Raw genomic sequence first — 21,205 nt, 5'->3', positions numbered from 1 at the left:
GTCGAGGCGAGCAGTCGTTACCGATGCGTGCCGGTGGCAGTTCGCTTCGAGCGCGCCCGGAGCAATTCTCCCTCGGAGACGTCTCGAGTCGAGCGCGTGGAAACGTGAAAACGTACACGCGCGAACAGATTTCCGGCGCGCGTCGCGATCGATTCGTCGGTCGTTAGCGCGGCGAAAGAAAAGAGGAAAGAGAGAGGATGGGGAGGAAGGGTTGATTCGCGGAAAAATTCTAACGCGAATCGACTGTTCGCGCGACGAGGAAACCGAGAACGAGTCGCGTCGGCGGACGAAGCGCCTAGCTTCGCGACTTACTTATCGGTTGTCGCGTGCCTCGACACCATCCCCATCCCCATCCTCACCCGTGTCCCGTAAATATCAATGTCGTTCGTTATCGTAGCCGTCGCGAATTCGCGTAGCACGCCATCGGCGAGCACAGTCGGCCATCGGCCACCGACGCGCCACGGCTCCGCTTCGATTCCATTCGGGGTTCGCCTTTCGGTCGGCTATCCCAATTCCACGAGTTTCCACCGAAGATTCCCGGAAAAAGACCAGGGAAATCCTCCTCGAAGCTCGGGACACGTTACCGGCTCGGTCGTTCGAGTCGAATGAAAATAACGACGGATATATCGTCTTCGTCCTTAATCGATTATATTCTTTCCTCTTTTTCATCGAATCTCCCCGATCGAGCCACCAAATTTACGAGCGATTCTTCCATCCTAATCCAACTTTGCTAATAAAGGCGGCGACCCGCTGTCGCGTGTACAGCGCGCCCCGTTTAATTTTCCCCGGCCGAAACTGTCGCGCTCGTAACAGAAATTCTTGAAAACCGCGCAACTAAGACGAGACCGAGAGTTGGACGGCGAGGCCAGAAGCTGTACGAAATTCGATGGACATCGGTCGATCGACCCGCGAAAGTAGAAGTCGCGGCGGCGGTCACCCGCGGCGAACGAAGAGAGCGGCGACTGCGACCGGAAGGGAAATCGAATCACGCTTAAGGGTAGTAGGCGGAGGGTAGCTTCAGGGACCGCGGAGCGTCGCGTGGATCGGCCACGAGTATTTTCACGCGTCGTCACCCGTCGCGGGTTTCCCGTTCGATCCGAGCATCTTCGTCCGATTTTTATGGAGAAAAGACGATGGCAAAGATCCGATAGTTCCGCGGACGACGCTCGAAGTTGCGCAACGGGCGGCCCTTTCATTTCGAAAAATGAAAACGCTGTTGTTTTAAGTCGTAAAGTTGATCGATTGACTCTGCGGAAAATATGAGACGCGTCTGAGGCGAGAGCATCGGCGTGAGAGCGGGGCGTTTCCCGAACCGAAGCGTCTCGCTCGCTCTCTCTCTCTCTCTCTCTCTCTCTATCTATCTATCTATCTATCTGTCTTTCCTCTGCTCGCCTTTCTCGTTGTCTATGTCATTCTACTTCCCTCTGTTGCGGCCGAGCGAACAATTACACGAATCATACTCCTTTGTTAAAGGATAATTTCCGGCAACCGTTCTTTGTAGCCTAGGCATCTCGCGGAGAACGAAATTCGGTGCTTTTATTCCGAGCCAATATCGCGATCATTAATTTACTCGTATAACGACCGCGCCGGAGGATCTGCCTAAACCCTCGAACGTCCCTGAACCAACCGGCAGGCCGCGCGCGACCGACCGATCGGAAAAGACTGCATCGAGACGAATGCTCCTGGTGACCCAGCGAGTGGAAAAATCCTTGGGGTTATCAAATTTTTTTTCTTTTCCATCGCCTTCTTTCTTTGGCCGGATCGTGGGGAAAGGGTTCGAGCGGAGAGGAGAGAAGAAGAGAGGAGAGGAGAGGAGAGGAAAGCAGAGGAGAGACAGCTTCCGCGCAAGCGCAACCCCGCCAATCTCGTATCACGGCGATTAAATGAATTGGGTACACGGGGTTGGTGAACCGGAAAACCCACGCAATTTTCGCGTTGCTGGAACGCGGCAATTCGTATTCCGATTCTTTTTTTCTCTCGCTCTCCTTCTGGAGGGGAGGACGGACGCGGCCGAGAAACCGGATCCGATCGAATCCGCGAAAAGGAGAATCGGATGGAACGCGCAGAAACGAAAGAAAGAGGAATCCGAGGCGAGCGGGAGGGCGGCACGGTGGATGGCTGGAAGAATTCGGAAGCGAGAAGAAATAAGATGGAGGAGAGAGGTGTATCTGGGCGCGGAAGAATTGGCGTGCCGTAGGAGGGTAAAGGCTGTCGGGATAAAAGGAGAGCGAGGCGGAAAAGGAAGCAGAAGAGGCGGAGAGGAGGGTGGAAACACACCCTTGATATCTATCCTAGAGCAGAGTAGCGTAGCAGCGGGTAGCGGGTAGCGGGTACCGGGTACCGGGTAGCGGCAGGACGAGGAGAGTCAAGAGGGAATAAAGGGAGTGTAGGAGATGTACGAAGAGCGGCGCCCAACTGGAGCCACGTGCATCGATCTGACTACAGGCGCCAGCCGCCCTATCCGTCGGCTCGTTCGTCCATGAGTTCGACCCTGTCCCACTCCAACGCATCTCTCGAACCGTTCCATCCCATTCCGAACATCCCGTCGACCCCCTGTACCGCCGTTCTCCTCGCCGCTCCTCTCTCTTACTCTTTCTTTTACTCTTACTCTTACTCTTGTTCTTACTCTTACTCTTACTCTTACTCTTACCCTTTCTCTTGTTCTTATTCTTTTTGTCTCCCTTTCTTCTTTCTCTTTAGCCTTCTCTCTCTCTCTCTCTCTCTCTCTCTCTCTCTTTCTCTCTTTTCTTTCTCCTCGCTGCTCGGTTCGCGTTCTCCTCCGCGGCTCCTCCCTCCGACCACCCACCCCTACCTTGCCGATATTTGCCGCGATAGCGACAAAGGGACGGGGGAACAAAGGGTGGAATCCCCCATTTTTTTTGCTAGTTGCCACCGCCTGGGAAGGTCGGGCCTTAACCCCTGCTCGCCTCGCGTCCTAACCGGCGAGTTTGTCCCTGGGATGCTCCGTCGGATCGAACGAACTTCGCCGCTGGTTCGAGTCCACGACTTTCTCGAACGATTCTTCTTCGCCGTTTTCCTCCATCTTTGGACGCGACGATTCGCGCCCAACGGAAGACGAGGCCAAACGCCGCGAGACGACGGATTTGTCGCGACCGGAGAGTTTCGAGAGAGAGAGAGAGAGAGAACGATCGTCGAGCCCGGTGGTCGCCCTTCGCGCCCCGTTTCTTCGTTAGCAGATTGATCGGCGAAAGGCTCGAGACGAGAGACACACCCAGCCGACGGTGCTACGCGGTTCCAGAGAGATCGTTACGGAAGAATCGGATCCGACGCGACGAACGTTCGGAGAAAGACGTCTGGCCGAAGAAAGGAGGTGGTCGCGTCGGAGCGCGAGGCGCGAGGCTAATTAACGCGGTTCGAGGAGGGTAACTGGCTCGTCGAACGACATCGCGAGACATTCTTCGGGCGGAACGCGCGAGAGTCGTCGAGAGATCGATCCTCGAGACAGGTTCGATCGCCTCGACGCGATTGTTCGAACGGTGCTCGACCCTGTCCCGCTCCGAACTATCCGAACTATTATAGTTCGTTCGCGGTCCTGGTTCGTCGGTCCCGACGTCGCGACCTTCCGAGACCTTCGAGCACCCTTCGGTCCTACCCCCTTCGGTCCAAAACTCGTCTCGGTCGGCCGATCGTCTTCGTCGGATCGTCCTTTTACCGGCGATCGTTTACCGTTGAGAGAGCCCATTAGAAACCCGACTATAACGGATCGTTTTCTCGAGCCGGTGGATCCTTTGCAGTCAAGGTCGAGGAGGTCTCGACGGAGCGGAGCTCCCTTTCCACGGTTTCCACGTTTCACCGTTTGACGAGGCGGCGAGGCGGCGAGGCGGCGAGGTGGCGATGCGGCGAGGCGGCGATGTGGCGAGGCAGCGAGGAGGCGAGGAGGCGAGGCGACGACGCGGCGATGCGACCTTGAATGCGCTATTACGGCTAAGAGCGCGCGCAAACCGATGGATTTTAACGGATTACCCCGCGTCGCGACGCGTTGCCACCGGATCGTTTAATCGCCGCGTTCGCGTTTCCGTTCGCCGCGGATCCAGCCGGCGGTTGCGCGTATCGATTGTATAACCTGATCGCGGAGCGGGCCGAGGTCCGCGAAAACAAGAGCCGGGGAGGCGGTTTCGTTAAATGAAAATAGATCGATCGCGCGCGCGGCCGCGAGTTTTCAAGCCTTGGCATAGTTCGCCGTTGACCGGCGAGCCTGAGCTCTCGAGGCGCGACGGGACGCTGGCGGGGAGGGGCAGGGAAAGAGATTATCGTCTTTTCGGCCCGAGGAAACGAGAAGACAGTTTCGACGGTCCGGGTGTGTCGTCCGACTTCCCTCTCGAGACTCGCGCTCCCGTTCCAATTCGCCGGCGTTTTCGATTTTGACGAGCGAGCTCCGATCATCTTCGAGATTTCGTATATCGTCGCGTAAAGGCGAAGCCGTAGCCGTAGCCGAAGGCGAAGTCGAGCCGCGGCCAAGTTCTTTTAAAAGAGAACAACGGTCGCGCGCGTATAATGGCCAGCCGCTGCGGAACATAGAGGCGGTCGAATCCGTCCGTCCACGGTCTACCGTCTACGGTCTACAGTCTACTACCCTGCGCCGACAATGAGAGATCTCGTCCGGCAACGGGGAACGTTCGCAGCAATTCGTTCGCGCTCGTTTCCAATTTGCCTTCCTTGTTTCTTCCGTTTGTCGGTCTCTCTCGTCTAGCAGCGAGCAATTTTTGCGGGCGGCCGCGATCACAGCCGCAACAGAAAAGCGCAAAACGCGCAGAAAGCGTAACAAGCGGTTCGAACAGCGGAATCGGAGCGCGCGTGTATCGGGATCGGAGCGGTGGCGCATTCTCCGACGCTGGCTCGATCTCAGATACGCCCATGCAGACCGAAGCACTCGGGATGGGGTGACTTGTCTTATGCGGAATGTCTCAAGACAACCCCAACGCTTCGTCTTTCCGCTTCGGCGTCAGCATTCGGCATTCAGCATGCGTTTCGCGAATCAACCGTTCGTACGTCGGTAATGGAAAATAAAATTGGGATGCTTTCCGCGTCGGACGACAACGTAACGAGAACGATGCGAGATCGTTGTCGCGAATCTCGAACGCGTTCGCGATATTTGCCGGACGTATCTCGACTCCCGCAAGCCTTCTTTGGCCGCGAAACGTCTCGTCCGAGTCCCATCGATCGTTTCCGACGTCTCTCGTTTCGACGATCGGAAGCGAACGAATCGTTCTCGAATCGCGAAGCGGTCGATATCGATCGATATCGCTCGATGGAAGAGTTAGGCTGGAAGAGAGAAAGCTGGGCCGAAAATCGGCCGGCCGGGTTCGTGGGGAAAGAGAGAGAGAGAGAGAGAGAGAGAGAGAGAGAGAGAGAGAGAGAGAGAGAGGGTTAAAGGAACGAATCGATTCCCTCGGTTTCAACGGCCGAGGGGATAAAATATTCAGAAGGTCGCTCGGCATTAATATCCGATCGGAACTTTCGTAGAAAAGTTTCCGACGGGCAAGCGTGTCTGAGGGCAACGCGAAAGAAAACAACGCGGAAAACGGTGAGGGAGGGTGACGGGGGAGGGGCAAGAGCGAGGAAGGAAATGGAAGAGAAGGAGAGGAAAAGCTTTGCGGTCGAACGCCCGAAACAATCGAATACGCTGCGGCTGCGGCTGCGGCTGGGGCTGCGGATGCGGCTGCGGATGCGGATGCGGCCGAGCCGCGAGAAGCCCGTCGAGCGATCGTCGGAGGGCACGCGACGCGTTTCTCGATTCGTTGGACCTTTTTAAACCGGCGGACGAAAACCGAGAACGCCGAGAGAGAACGAGGCTCGTCCGCGATCGGTCGAAAGGGTGCGAATCGCGAGTCGTGCCGGTTAATTATTCCGGTAGTTGGTCGAGCGTGAAATAGTTGAGAAACCGAGCTCGTGCAAAGTGTAAAGTGCAAAGTGCAAAGTGGATCTCGGAGGCTTATCGGGGAAGAGGGCGAGGACGCGAGACATAGGATCCGGCTAATTAACCGGGCCGAATGATCGTTGGCAGAGCGTCGAGTCGCTACGCGTCGGTTCGCCCTCGGTTCGCCCTCGGCTCGCCCTCGGTTCGCCTCGCGCTAAGGGGTGGCCACCAGCCGTGCGTGGCAGCCTAGGGCCTAGAGCCGGTCGTCCGTTTCCAGACGCGTCTGGTATACACACTGGTAATACACTGTGCAATTCCCCCTGTCACGTGTAATGGTTTCTTCGAGAGCATGAAAAACTGTAGGCACAATAAACCGCTAAAATTATGACTGCAGGCTCGCGGCGCGGCGTACGCATCGGCGCGTCGTTCGGGCAATGCCGACGGAACGGCGCGGCGTAGGATGTCCCGAAGGAGATGGCTCGAGAGGGTGCGAGGGGACGAGGGGACGAGGGGGCGAGGGGACGGGAACCGAACCGAGGCCTGAAAGGAGCCGTTTTCTCCGGAAGGCGGAGAGACCTCGAGACGAGACCGTAACGACCTCGACGAGACTCCGCTCGACGAGGACGAGGACGAGGACGCGGATCCCGATGGCAATTATTGTTAGCCGTGCCGCGACATTTTCCACCCTTTCCAGCCCGCCCCTCCACCCTCTTTCGACCGGCTAATCTCGAATCCCTCCGCTCGTCGACTCGTCGAAGGTCGCCTCCCTCGAGACGAATCGAGTCTCGTCCCGGCTCCGCTTCTTTCTCTCCTCCGTCGCGAACGTCGGCGTCGGCGTCGTGTCGTCTCGAACCTTGTCTCCGGAGATTTCATATTCGTCCTTGACGGCTGGGCGAAACGGTCGAGCGAACGGTGGCGACGCATAAATTCTTACGGGGTCTTACGCGGATCCGAACGCCCCGAACGTCGAGAACGTTGTTCTTACGCGCGACCGTCGATCGCGCGCGTTTCGCCCTCCGATGCTCCCGTCGTCTTTCCGCCGCCCGAATATCGCGGGCAGATCGCGCTTTCCTGTCACCGAAAACCCTTTCGCACCCTTCCGCCTTCTGCCCTCGTCCGACGCGGCGCGCGGCACAACGCGGTTCCTCGCTTATCCGAATCGCTTTCCGCTGCGTTCCTACACGGTATCGCGACGTATCGATTCCAAGTGGCCGACCGAATACGCCGCCTCCTCGGATAACTGTTTGAAACCGAACATCGGCGTTTAGCTTCCTCGATTACCTATAGAGGGGCCCCGTGGCGCGCTTTCGCCTTCCCTTCGGTTGTTCGATCCGAAACAGCGACAGGCCGGGTCTCTCTCTCTCTCTCTCTCTCCCTCTCTCTCTCTCTCTATTGCACACATGCCCTACGCGCTATCCCCCAGGAAAGCGGAATATTTTTTCGAGGCCCCTTCCCTTCCGGCTATTTCGGAAACGCGTCCGTAAATCTGTCGGGTATCCCGGTTTCCCGTCGAAATTCGCGGGCCGAAAAGCTTCCCTTCGCAGCGAAAGCCCCTCCTTTCGCGGACGAATCCCGACGATCCCCCGCTGAATCGGCGACGAATCGAGAATCGTGACTCGCTCGCGAGAGAACGAAACGACGCGTAACAGCCCATAAAAATGTTCGCAACGGTAATTCCGGGCGGGCGGCGCGTCGTTGAAATACTCGTTAATATTTCTCGCGTGTTCGCGGGGCCGATCCGATAATCGCGGGTCCTGCTCCGCGCTGGAGAACACGCCGGCGAACACGCTGATTACGCTCTTCCCGTTGCCCCGCCTCGTCCCGCCTCCTCTCGCCGCCGCTCGCCTCCGCTCGCCTCGTCTCGCCTCGTCTCGCGACGTCTCGCGACGCCTCCGCCGATGTTCGATCGAGTGCAACGACGCGACGCCACCGCGCGTCGCTTAGGATTTTCGTAACATACGTGGACGAAAAAAATATGGAACAAAAAGTTTCTCCCCCCGGCGGCCGCGCGGATCGATACCGGGAAGGTGGTGGCGCGGGCGGTTTATAGTTTCTTTAGTTTCTTCAAAAAGGATGACGTGTTCGCTGGCTATCTATAGAGACGGCGACATTAACGTTAAAGTATCGCGCAGGGCGCATTACGGTGCGCCCATCGATGCGACGCGATGCTCGTCCCGAGCCCCGAGCCCCGAGCACCGGCCGCCGACAATTTCTTTTCGCCCGCGCTTCGTTCGCGGTGCCGAGAGAACCCGAAAATTCGACGATTCGAAGCGATCGAGAGGGTTCCGATCGCGAGCTTTCGCGAATTTTTCCGGGGCTCGCGTGCGTCGACGCGTGTCGACGCGGGTCGACGCGAGTACATTGCTCCCGCTCGCCGTCGCCGGCCGCTGCAACACGCTCGTTTCGGTGCTCGCGCGTCCATCGAGTCGGATATCGAGCATATTTCGGGAGAACGACTCGCGAAAGCGTATCGTTGCGCTCTCCGGGAGCACCCGTCCCGTGCGAATTCGACTCGCTGGCCGCTGCCTCGGGGGCGTTTTCGCCCGCCGCGCCGCATTCGCGCGTTTACGGCACGTAAAAGCTGCCGCGACGTTCGCAGGTGGTTCGTCGTGGTCAAAAGGCAAACGGCACGGAGCGATAGAAGTTGCACAAGGGAACGGTCGGACTTTCGATCTCCGAACGGAGCAGCGAGGCGAGGCGAGGCCTGCCGATGGCAAAAAGGAGCCTGGAACGGTTCTCGCGTCCTCTTTCGCGGTCAGAATCGCGGCGGAATGAATCACGGCGATCCCTCTCGCCGCTCCGGTGATTCCCCGACGGTTCCGCATCGCGCGGCGCGAGGCGCGAGGCGCCAGGGGAGAGGCGAAAGGTGCGCGCACCGCACCGATGCACGTGCTCGCTTTCTTTCCGATCGGCGAGACGGAGAACGATCCGCGAGCGGCAACGACTGGGCTGGGCTCGCCTCGAAATCGAATCTCGAAACTGCTCGAAACGATCCGCGACAGAGGCTCGTTAATTTAAGGGGCTGCGAACGGTTACCGGTACGAGCGCTAGATACGGAGACAGAGGGTAACGCGCGGCAGTAAACGCTCGCCGATATTGCCGCCTCTACCTCCGACCGGCTCCATTACCCTTATTGTTAAACTTAGAGTTAGCGAACTACGGAACGAACTATAGATCGCCCCGGTCCCGGCCCCAGCCCCGGCCGCGGCCGCGGCCGCAGCCGCAGCCGCTCCTCCACGCTCCTCTACGCTTCCGAGCCGCTTCCGACACCCATCGCCGCGAGCCACGTGGCTGCAACCGTGTGGCCACGCATGCATGCGGACCAAGGTGTCATCCGTGACGTTTGCGGATTTCTTTCCTCCTCTCTTCCTTTCTTTCTTTCTTCTTCTTTCACCCCTTTTCTCTTTCCTTTCATTCGACTCCCGAGTGGCCGGACCTCTCTCGCGACTCGTCGAAAGAAAGCGAGAACTCGAACTCGAACTCGAACTCGAACTCGGCGTGCCAGTTACGGTTGCAGCGGCGGTCGGCCGCACTCGCGGCAGCGAGTCGCGGTCGCAGGAACGAAAATAAAGAATAAAGAAGGGGACACACGCGCGCGCGGCTAATCCGAGTGACGTGGCCACGCGCTAAATAATAAAGTTATTTGCTCCGTATCGGGCGAAGAGCATCGCCGCCCTCCTCGCCCCCTCGCCCCTGGCGGCTGGCACTCCGCGTCGCGCCGACCATAATAGCGACCGTAACAAGACTTTGTCGCGCGTAACCGGCGCGGCCGTTCATGCCCCGAGAAAATAGATTTACATATTCGTCTCGCGAGGGGAGGTGGATTTTCAAACGACTTAACGAAGTTAAACGCTGCTCGCGGACTCGTGGCGCGCGCCTGCTCACCGCATTATAAGCATCGCGCGTTACACCTTGCGCTAAAGACGGGGTTTACACGCGTCTCCCCGCCTCGACAGCCTAGATACACGGCCTAGGCACGAACGCTACCGCGAACGGAAGCGCGAGCAAGACCGCGCGCGGCTACACCTTTCTTCTCTCGGCCTTCCCCGTCCACGTGTTCTCACGGCTGCTCTCCGCGCGCGTTTACCGAAAGCTTTCTTCCCCCCGCGTCCGCCTTCCCGCGACGATCGTCCAAGAGACGCTCGAAATCGGACGAGCCGCGACCAGGCGAGAGATCCCGATATAACCCAGCCGCGAAGTCGCCGCGCGGGGCGTGCACGGAAAAGTAGGGCCCCGCGACGAAATCGAGCGCGGGTCGCGAGCCGTTCGACGAGCGCGATCGACCTCCTAGGAAACTTTTCCTCGCGACTCGCCGCGACGACGACGACACGGTATACGTATCCGGGTCCTGTTTCACCCGGCCGAAGCTTCGCCGTTCGGTTCGCCCACTCGAGACGCGATTCTACAACGGGCTACATACGGTAATGTCTCTCTAATCGACCCTCGGATTGTCCAGAAAAATGGACAATTTGGGAAGAGGAGCCTCGCGACTCGTTTTTATAGTTACCGATTGTCAACGATTATGAAAACATAGTGCAAAGCTGGAATAATCGTATCTCCTGTTCCCAAATTGTCCATTTTACTGCACGATCCAAGCGTCGGTTAGGGAGACATTACTGTTCCGCGGGAATCGATGCTGCCGCGAAGATCTTGTTCGAACAGATTGGACCGATGCATCGATTCCTAAAAAGATCGAACGTGAAAGATCGATCGGTTTGTTTTGGAAAGCATAAATTGTCTAGGTAACGAAGTAACTTTAAGTTACAAAAATGATTTATGCACGCTGCGAATCGACCTACAAACTCTCTCCCTCCCCCCCCCCCCACTCTCTCTCTCTCTCTCTCTCTCTCTCTCTCTCTCTCTCTCTCGTTGAAACTGGATCTTCGAATCGATTCGAGACTTAGAAATCGGTCATCGAAAATTGCAAATAAAAACATCGATCTTCCATCGGCATCTCCAGACCGGACGCGGATGGTAATTACCCGGCGACGCGGCGCGGCGCGGTGCGGCGCCGGCATTAGCCAGCAATTTTAGTAGGATTTTATCGGGGCTCGAGTAATTCGTTCGACGTCGTTAAAGCCCACCGTTGCGCCGAACGCGCGGCGTGTACGCGCGTCGACCGGATCTAATTCTTCCGGAGAAGAGATTCTCTTTTTCCGTAGGCGAACGATCGACGGAGGGACGCGAAACGTGTTTTCGCGATTAGCGGACCGAAAGCTGGTCCCGCTGATACCTCGGGAACGGGAGTTGTTCTCGTCGAGACCGACTCTCTGGTTCGAAACCGATCGCGGCGAGCTAACGGCAACATTTGTCATTCACGCCCACGCAGAGCAGAACGAAGCACGGGGGCAGAGGAGAACGGAGAGGAGAGCGGAGGAGAGAGCACAGGTTCATTTACAGCCGACACTCGAGAGCGGTTCATTCATCTCCGCGTCGCGTCGCGCCGTGTCGTAGTACGCGACGGCGTGGACACGCGTATTCTCCGGTTTCGGAAAAACGGCCGATCACGGGGAAGGACGGGGACGAGCGAGCGGCGGAGGAACGAGTAAAAGTAAAAGTAGAAGTAAAAGTAACGGGGTCCGAGTAAAAATAGAAGGAGGAGGAGGAGGAGGAGGAGGAGGAGGAGGAGGTATAGGGAGAAGCAGCGTGAACTCACCGGGCTCGGCGAAGGTGATGATCTCCGAGGTCCTCGCGTAAAAGTCGTCCATCTCTTCTTGCGCGTCCTGGTCCTCGTGGTCCCCGTAACCGATCCCGGCGGTGTCCTCGGTGGGACTCTCGGCTTGCTGGTCGAGATTCCGATAGGAGTAGTCGTCGTCGCCGTAGAGAAACTCGGCCGAGTACACGTTCTCGTGCTCGTTTCGCGTCTTGTCCGGGTAACGAAAGGATTGCGCCTCGGCTCTGTAGAGAGTCTCGAGGGCCAGGTGTCTCGGGACCGTCGCCAGCGTCCTGTTCACGTCCGGCCTGCTCCTCAGGCCGAGCTTCGTCAAAATCTGGTGCTTGATGGCCTCCAATCGGAGATCGTCCGGGCTGGGCGCGGCGGCGTCTTTCGGACCACCGCCCCGGTGCGCCTCGTGCATGTGTTGATGCTGTTGCTGTTGATGCGGGCAACCTGGACACGTTTGATGGTGATTGTTTTGCCGAGGTTGCACCGCCGTCAGGGTCAGCCAGCAGATCGCCAGGCCTATCAGCAGCAGATTCGAGGGCAGCAGGCAAGAGTTCGCTCTGCAGCTGCTGTACCTCGAGACGAGGCGCACCGTCGCGGGCGACTCGCGCTCTCTCTCCTCTTCGCGCTCCTCTTCGCGCTCCTCCCGATCCTCTTCCCGATCCTCTTCCCGATCCTCTCCTCGATCCTCTCCTCCGTCGTCCCGTCGCCGATCGCGGGATCCATGGGAACGATTCGCGTCGATCGAAGGCGGGTCGCGCCTTCTCGTTCGACGACTGGCCAACAAACTCTTCTCCCAGCGGCTCCGATTTCGACCTGCGTTTGAGGTGAGTCCCGCTCTGTACGGCACCTGGTGCATCTCGGCGGCGAGTCACCTCCTCCTCCCCCACCGCCTCCTCCTTCCGCTACCACTACTACCGCTACCGTTGCTGCTACCGCTGCTGCTACCGGTAGGGCTGTTGCTACAGCTGCTGCTACTTTTACTACGTCCACCGTTCCCGCTACTACTCTGTATTCTTCTTCGTTTCCTTTTTTCTTCTCCTCTTCCTCCTCCTCCTCCTCCTCCGCCTCCTCCTCCTCCACCTCCCCCGCCTTCCCCGCCGCCTCCTCCTCCCGTTGACGCTGTTGCTCCCTTCCGATCTTTCGGCCGATGATCGAGGCTATCCTCCGCGATCGTTGTCCACGATCTGTCGCGACGAGCGAGCCGATCCCGCTCGTTCCCGTCCCTGACTCCAAGGAGGCGGACGGTACCGTTCGCGTTCGCGTCCGAGCTCGCGTTCGCGTTCGCGTCCGCGTCCGTTTTCGCGTTCGCCGTATCGAGTAGACCGAGCTTGCCGACCGCGACGCTACGTCGTAGACGCCGATTCGACTGATCTCGCTCCCGACGGCGACTCTCTTCTCGATCTCGTTGATCTCGTCGAACGTCTGTGTTCTCCGATCTAGTAGTAGCCTCTGCTGACTCGCGGCGCGACGATGAACAATGGCTTGGACGTCGGCGACAACGACAAGTGGGACCTGTTGAAACAGCGAAGATTGCGTAGAACGGCGACGAGAACGGCGATGACGACCACGACGACAGAGAAAAGGCATTCTCGCCAAAACCCCCCATTACCAACTACCCGGTGCCGCTGTTTCAGGATCGATCTCACCCGCAAGATGGACCGCCGTAACAACCGGGTACACCCTGCCCGCGTTTTCGGCCATTCGCGCTCCTTTTCGCTGTTGCAGCTCGCACGTCCACAGGTACGCGGCCCACCCTCTCCGGCACGCTCGCTCTCCGCCGCTCCCTCCTTTTCGCCTCCTTCTCGCCTTCTTCTCGCCTCCTTTCGCCTCCTCCCCCGCTTCTTCGCTTCCTCGGGCTTCCTCCGCTCGCCGTCGCTCCTTCCGCTTCCTTTTCCGCTCGCCTCGTCCGCCTTCCTTCTCCGCCTTCCGCTTCCCGATCCTCGTTCTTCTCTTCCGTCGATCCTTTCTCCCACGTTGCTCCCTTGTTTCTCTTTTTGGTCCGGCCTCGCTCCTTCTCTCCCACCCACGTTCCTTCTCTCTCTTTCTATCTCTACCCCTACCTCTAGTTCTATCCCTATCCCTATCTCTATCTCTACGATCTACCTCTGTCTCGATCTTCGTCTCTATCTCTATCCCCGTGTATCCGTATCGCTCTTTTCGGCTCGCTTCCTCTCGCTCCCTCCCCTGAACGGTTCTCTCCGCTCGTTCTCTACTTTGATCTATCTATCTATCTATCTAGCTATCTAGCTATCTATCTAACTATCTATCTATCTATCTATCTATCTACCTATCCGTCTATCCATCTATTCGCCCGACTATCCGACTATCTATCCTATCGCTAGATCGGTTCCCTACTCCTATCTTCCTCCCGTCCGCACCGTTTCACCGACGACGATCGTCGCCCTGCCGACGTCGATCATACCTCGCCTCGTGCTTCTCCTGCTTCTCGTGCTTGTCGTGCCTCACGTGTCTCTCTCTCGTGCCTCTCGTGCCACTCGTGCCACTCGTCGTGCCTCTCGTGCTTCCCGTGGCTCTCGTTCCTCGCGGACGGACCGAGAGATCGCGTTCGATCCCGATCCTGGTACCGTCCTTGAGCTTCGAGACTTTTACTCGAGGGAGAACCGGGTTTGTCGACCCCGATTCCTCTCCGCGATCCTCTCCGCCGGATCGTTCGCCTCCGTCCTTTCGTTTTTCCAGCGGCGGTGCGAGACGCGTTCGTTCGGGGATGCTTTCGGTACGGTTCGAATTTCTGATCGATTCTCGATCTCGATTTATCGTGCGCGCGATCACCGCGGCGCGACTACGGTCTCCTCGACTTTCTCGGACACTTTCTACGCGTACCTAATGTCTCACTACGGCTAAGCTCTTCGGAATGATGCACCATTTAAAAGTCTGCCGCGACCGAATGCGCAACGATGGACATCCGAGCCGGCGCCGGAGCTCCTTTAGGAGGATCCCGTGGTCCTCCGACCGGCGAGGAGAGAGCCTTCCTTCCTCCCGGTGGCTGGCTCTGTCCAACGAGCGGCCCCGACCACCCTTCGCCGACTGCCGGTTTGTTCCGCCGTGCCGGCTGCGTGTGCGAGGCGAGTAGTGGCGAGAGTTCGAGCGTCGAGAGCTCGAGAGAGAGAGAGAGAGAGAGAGAGAGAGAGAGAGCGAGGAGAGCCCCGGTGTGCCCTCCCGAAAATGAGAGAGAATGAGAGAGAGATAGGGAGCCTAATGCGCGTCCGAGGGGGACCGTGGTCCGAGAAACCGCGTGTTCCTGGCGTGCACGAGCCTCTCGGTGCACGCGGAACCCGGCCGCATCCTCTTCTCTATCTCGCGGATCTTCCAGTCGCGGATCCCTGCGTCCAGCAGCAGCGTGTCCGATGCTCGCGATACCACCGACAACAGGCCGCCGCGCCGCGCCGCGCCGCAACCACCGACCGCCCGATCAACACCGTTTTTCCAGTTAACGCTCGTCGCGACGCTCTCGGGGTACGCTCGTTACGTTTTCTCTCTCTCCCTCTTTTTCTCGATATTCCCGTTCTTCTCGTTCGTCCTTTCCGTTCGTTCCCTTTCTCTCCTGTTCGCGTTTTCCACCGCGAGCCACCGATATATCGTCCACGATAACGCGAGACGAAACGCCGAAGGATCCCTGTAACGACCGAAGCACGCTTGTCGGAGGCGCGCCGGACACTGAGGGGCATCCACCACCACCACCACCACCACTACTACCAATACCGATACCACCACCGCCGTACCATCACCGCCAACAGCAGCAGCACCAGCACCAGCACCAGAACCAGCACCAGCACCAGTAGCAAAAGCGGTAGCAGTAGCAGCACCGGCACTAGCAGCACCAGCAGCAGCAGCAGCAGCAGCAGCAGCAGCAGCAGCAGAACCAGTAGCGGTAACACCGCTGCTAGCTGCCACCACCGAACGAAACACCATCCACCCACCCACGATATAGGTACTGCAACGACCGGCTAAACTCCCCGATAACTTTATATAGGTGGTCCCCTGTACACGGTGTTCCGAAAACGTTCTCGGCCACGCGAAACGATCGAACCGGCCAAACTTTTTGCCGACGATTCCTCCTCCCCTCCCTCGATGCTTCTACCCTCTTCCCTTCAGCCTGGCTCGATTCTTTCACGACTTTTCCGCTTTCTTCTTTCACCGTAACGGCCGGGACGTTCGCGTTCGGTGGACAGAAAATTTCTCTTCCAGGTACATCGTATCGCGATCGAATCGAACGATCGGATCGCCGATGAAATTACTCTGCACGCGAGCGGGCGAGTTTCTTCGGCCGATCGAAGACTCCGCGTTGGACGTCTACGACACCCGGCCGGATCCGCGTATCGCCGCGTTCATCGGTAGGGTACTATCGATAGGTAATTAGGTACCTTTCGACACGCGGGCACGGATATATCGGTCGCGCGCAAGCGTTCCAGGTCCGGACACGACGATCGAGAAACTAGACGGAGGGGAGTTTCTCTTCCTCGAGGATCCACGAGCTAACCGGGAAGGCTGAGAGAGCGCGCGCGCGAGAGAGAGAGAGAGAGAGAGAGAGAAGCAGAGAGGCGGACAAGGGTTGTTCCAACAGCCACCACGTGGCTGACGCGTGGTACCGCGTCCGCGACCGCTTCCGCCCCGCTCGAGAGACACCCGAAAGGGAACGGCGAGATTTCGCGAGCTTTTTCAAAGGTCCTTTACGCTCGTCCTTCGACCATCTCGCGAGCAACTCTGCGACGCGAAGGAACGATCGCTCCCTTCCGATTGTTTGGCGAAGCGATAAAGAACTCTCCGATGCGAGCTAGGTTCGCAAAGTACTGGTCTCGCAAAATCGAACATCGCCTACAGTTCCCAGGCTTCTTTTGTTCCCGTTCTCGTTCGCGTTCGCGTTCTCGCAATAGAGAATAGTTGTCGTTTACGATAGCGAGTGTAATCTCTGCGGTTCTCGCGACAGTCGCCTTTTCCCGTGGAAGGAAGAGCGACGCGAGAGAAAGAGGACGCGACCGGCAAGATGGAAAGATAGAAAGAGAAGCGAACTAGCTTTAAGCATATTGATCAGAAGACGGTAGTTGGCCGAATGCCACGTGGTGATGCTGCGAGAGGCGCCGGTCTCTTCTCCTATTATGAGCCAAGGCTCCTATCCTCTCTTCTCTTACTTTCTCTACGATCCTCTCTCCTCTTTCGTCGTAATCTTTCCCAAAATCCTTGCTGGTACGGCCCTCTCTTATCTCTCGTCCTCCCTCTCGCGCGATCCCTCTCTCTCTCTCTCTCTCTATCTATCTATCTATCTATCTCTCTCTCTCTTTCTCGCTCACCCCCTCCGTCCCCCCGGCGCCCCGCGGTCCGCGATGGTCGCCCAGCTCCCTGTCCACGTTCGCAACGTTCTTCTTTCGTTCGCTTCGGTGTACGCACCGACCAATTTCCACACGTACATGCCCGTAGTCCGGCAAGGAGGCTCCTCCCTCCTCGCTCCCCTCTTCCCCACCCTCTGTAATCGTATAAGTGAAATTTCCGCGCGACCCGAACGCACACCAGGCCGCTTTAAAGAATACCGTTTATTTCTTCGTGGTCTCCTCCCGATCCCTTTCGCGGTCCGCTTCTTCTTCTTCTTCTGGCTCTCGCATCGATTACTTCCGAGCAACCACCGCCGGCCCTCTCGGGCCCTTTAGTGCCCGCGATGCCTCGCGCTATACCATGCTGTCACGCTGTCACGCTGCCATTCCAGCAGCGTGTGCGCCGAGAGCCGCGCCGACCAACCTTCCGATTGAGACGTCGGATTAACAAGCTCGCCCGCGTCGCGGCGAGTTGCAAAAGCACGACTTTCGTCTTTTCCCCCTCGGTCCTCCGTTCGTGTTTCCTCTCTCGCCCGATCGCCGCCTTCCTATTCCCACCTTTTTCTCTCCGCCGGCAACCTTCGCGAGGAGAACCGGCAAAAAATAAAACGATGCGAAGAGTCCGCGTTAAACGGTCGCCAGCCAAGAGAAAGGGAACCGCCTTCTTGGGTGGCTACCGGTTTCACGGTTAAATTCTCACAGCCTCCCAGTCACCGCATCTCTTTGTCCGATCCCGTGATCTCGCCTCGTCCTGCCTCGTCCTGCCTCGTCCTGCCACGTCTCGCCTCGTCTCGGTTCGTCCTGCCTCGGCCCGTCTCTTTCGTTGGTCTTTTTCAACCGTCCCAGGGGTGGCCAGCGTCGATAACAAACAACGCGCAGATACCCACCCCTTCGGCCACGTTTATCCACCACCGACGACAACGATTCCTTCCACGATACGACCCCAAGTTCGGCCAACCTCGACGGAGCTTGACAAAGTCGTGGGAACGTAAACGCGGTATACGATTTCAAGTTTCTACTAAGAAAAATAAAAGGGGAAAAGATGAGAGATCGGGAACCTTCGAAGGACTTGTCTCCAAGAAGGAACCGCGTATCGAACGATTAGGAAAATCGAAGAATAACCTTGTCCGTCGTTGCTCTATCGATCTTCGCTGCCAGTTTGCATGCTCGACGCGTCCAAGTTACCCTGTCAGAATCTTTGCACGTTAGCTCGAAACAGCCCAAGCTCTGTATTCTAACGAAATCAACATATAATTACATTTTCTATGGTCGTAGTTTAGTTTTCTTTCACGATATCGATACGGCATATCCTCCGGAACAATTCTCTCACCCCTGGTTTACTTTTTTCTACCCTAATTCGTCATAATTAATGTTTTTTAGGCGATCCTGCATTCTGTGTACGTGGCGCCCCTTGCGGAGAAAACACGAAGCTCCGTTCGACGTTCGTACAGCGCCAATTCGTGCAGTGGCAAAACGCTCAAACTGTTAGCCAAACTCGACCGCCGGTAATTTGGACAACAGTTTGAGCGTTTTGCCGCTGCATCAAGTGGCGCTGTACGGACGTCGAACGGTGCTTCGTTGTTATTCCGATAGAGGCGCCACATACTCAGCATGCATGGTCGCCTAAAAACCTTAATTATGGGTAAATTAGGGCATAACGAATTAAACCGAGGACGCGAAACTGTTCGGAAGAATCTACTGTGTAAATGTAGCATAAAGAAACAAATAAAAACATTGCGAAACGTAATTAATTCTTCTCTGAAGTTTGGTTACATATTATGTCAACTAATTGTATTTTGCGTAGTACGCCTTTGGTTTTTTAACACGGAATAGATGCAGCAAATTCTCCTGAACAGTTCTACACCCTTGGTTTAGTTTTTCATGCCGTATTTTTGTCATAATTAATGTTTTTAGATGACCCAAAATTATGCACATGTGGCGCCTCTATCGGTGGAACACTGAAGCTCCGTTCGACGTCCGTACAGCGCCAATTAGTGCAGTGGCAAAACGCTGAAACTGTTAGCCAAAATCGGTGGTCGGTAATTTGGCTAACAGTTTGAGCGTTTTACCACTGCATCAATTGGCGCTGTACGGACGTCGAAAGGAGCTTCGTCGTTTTTCCGATAGAGGCGCTACATACTCGGAATGCACGGTCGCCTAAAAGCATTAATTATGGCAAAATTAGGGCATAACAAACTAAACCGAAGACACGGAACTGTTTAGAAGAATCTACTGGGTAGATATAGCATATAGAAACAAATAAAAACATTGCGAAACGTAATTAATTGTTCTCTGAAGTTTGGTTAACTATTATATCAACTAAATGTATTTTGCGTTGTTGTCCTTTGATTTTCTTACTTGTTATAGATGCAACAAACTCCCCTGAACAGTTCTATGCCTTTGGTTTAGTTTTTTATGCTGCATTTTTGCCATAATCAGTGTTTTTAAACGACCCAAAATTTGCATATATGGCGCCTCTATCGGCGGAGCAGCGAAGCTCCGTTCAACGTCCGTACAGCGCCAATTAGTACAGCGGCAAAACGCTCAAACTCTTAACCAAATTACCGACAGTCGATTTTGGCTAACAGTTTGAGCGTTTTGCCGCTGCACTAATTGGCGCTGTACGAACGTCGAACGGAGCTTCGTTGTTCTTACACCAGAGGCGCCATAATCGTCCACGTGGACACGACACAGGGCCCTGCTTTATTCACCGCGGAGAATGCCGATACAGTTCCTGCTTTATTCAACGTCGAGTAGCTCGAAAACGGATTCGTGTTCCAATGTGCAGCGACGCGAATCTTCGAAGGCCGCGACCGTAACTCGTCGATTCGCGAACGAAAGAATCGTTTTCGTTCCAGCGGTCACCGTAGCATTTAGCTTAACGGTACCTGGAATCGTCAAAGTTGCGGTCGTCGTTGTCGTTCGATCGTAGGTGGTCACGATCGCGCGGACATCTCTTCAGCGAGAAATCGGGATTCCCGATGGGACGGCAGAAAGTAGCTGGCAGAGCGAGAGAGTCGGCATCGATAAAAGAAAAATCAAACGAAATATCTCGAGGATCGTTAGGAGCGGGGCTCTCGCCGTACGTGACGCGCGCGGCTGGGGTCATCCGAATTAGATTGATCTATCATTGGTCTTGTCTGGCCGACGTCTCGGCCGCTGATTGCGCTCGAGGCGACCGTTATCTTCCTAGAACCGACTCGGCGAGCCGGTGATTTTATTTGCACACCCATCGATCATCGTCGTCCCATCTCGTTGGACTGGAAAGGAGATTCCCTCGATCCTACGCGACGCGCCAATTTCGCAGCTGAACAAAAATTGTTCGCGAAAATTGTTCGTGCACGCGTTTTCTTTGCCGATTTCGAAGCGAGAGGCGCGCAGGCCGCCAAGGCGGTGGCGAAGGTAAAGAGAGAAGGAAGAGAGGAAGGGGTTGGGGAATGGGAAAAAGAAAGGGTAAGGGTAAGGGTAAGGGTAAGGGTAAGGGTAAGGGTAAGGGAGCTCGCAAAGTTTGGGGACGGCTTGATTGAATGCGGATGTGCGTGCAGTCGGTGGCGGCGCACCGGTCGACAACCACGAATCGGGGGAAAATTATAGGTACATACTCCTCTTTCGTAGGTTCCCGGTTCGATGGTATCTGCCTGCTCCTTCCGGGAATTTCGCAGTATAAATAGGAAACCAGTGGGGCCAGTCGCGGCTCGCTGCGGCGTTTGCTTCGTTTGCTCGTTTGCTCGTTTGCGCGTTTGCTCGTTCGCTCCCGAGGAAAGCGCGAAACAACGCTCGCCGAACTGAGCAGAACGCGTTCGGCACTCGCGCGATTTATGCACCCCTACCGCCTGTCGCCTGCCGCCTACCGCCTGCCACCTACCTACCACCTTGCACCACCTTACCACCCTCCCGGTCGAACGACGGGATTCCAGGCATGCACGAAACCCCGCGTTTGTTCGCCTCTCGTTTTTAATTGCGCGCTCGCCCGATCGGTATCTCTTCCTCCGTCCTTCCGCTCCTTTTCGATCTGTGCATTCTAATTCGCGTGGCACCACCCGCCCCCTCCGGCCAAAGAACTCACGAGTCGAGCGGCTTGAGTCACCGTCTGGTCGGCAATTTTCTTTTATTCCCATCGTTATCGTTACGCGCGTATCGCATGCACGATTTCCAGCGAATCTTGGATCGCTTCGGAGGACCTGACAACCGTTCGCCCGTTCAGCCGGCGCGTTAACGATCGAAAGGGCGGGAATCGCGCGAAGTCGTGGTCGCCGTTGCGGCAGGCGCGACGGAATAGATCGCAGATTTGGCTCGCGAAGATTCGAGCAGGGGAGAGCTATCGGATAGTTTCGTCGG

General features: G+C 56.7%; 1 protein-coding gene across 1 annotated transcript in view; it reads right to left on the bottom strand.

Annotated features, from left to right (window-relative positions):
• Actbeta (inhibin subunit beta) overlaps window positions 1-12,594 on the bottom strand; it is a 35,465-nt gene extending 22,871 nt beyond the window's left edge. Inside the window, exon 1 of the mRNA XM_033480038.2 lies at window positions 11,535-12,594. Within this exon, the coding sequence (XP_033335929.2) occupies window positions 11,535-12,399 (865 nt within the window). The 5' untranslated portion in view covers window positions 12,400-12,594. The remainder of the gene's footprint in view (window positions 1-11,534) is intronic.
• Between the last annotated feature and the right edge of the window lie 8,611 nt (window positions 12,595-21,205).

This window comes from Megalopta genalis, chromosome 11, assembly GCF_051020955.1.
Source record: "Megalopta genalis isolate 19385.01 chromosome 11, iyMegGena1_principal, whole genome shotgun sequence".
NCBI classification, from domain to species: domain Eukaryota; kingdom Metazoa; phylum Arthropoda; class Insecta; order Hymenoptera; family Halictidae; genus Megalopta; species Megalopta genalis.
This window is presented reverse-complemented; position numbering and strand designations above follow the sequence as displayed.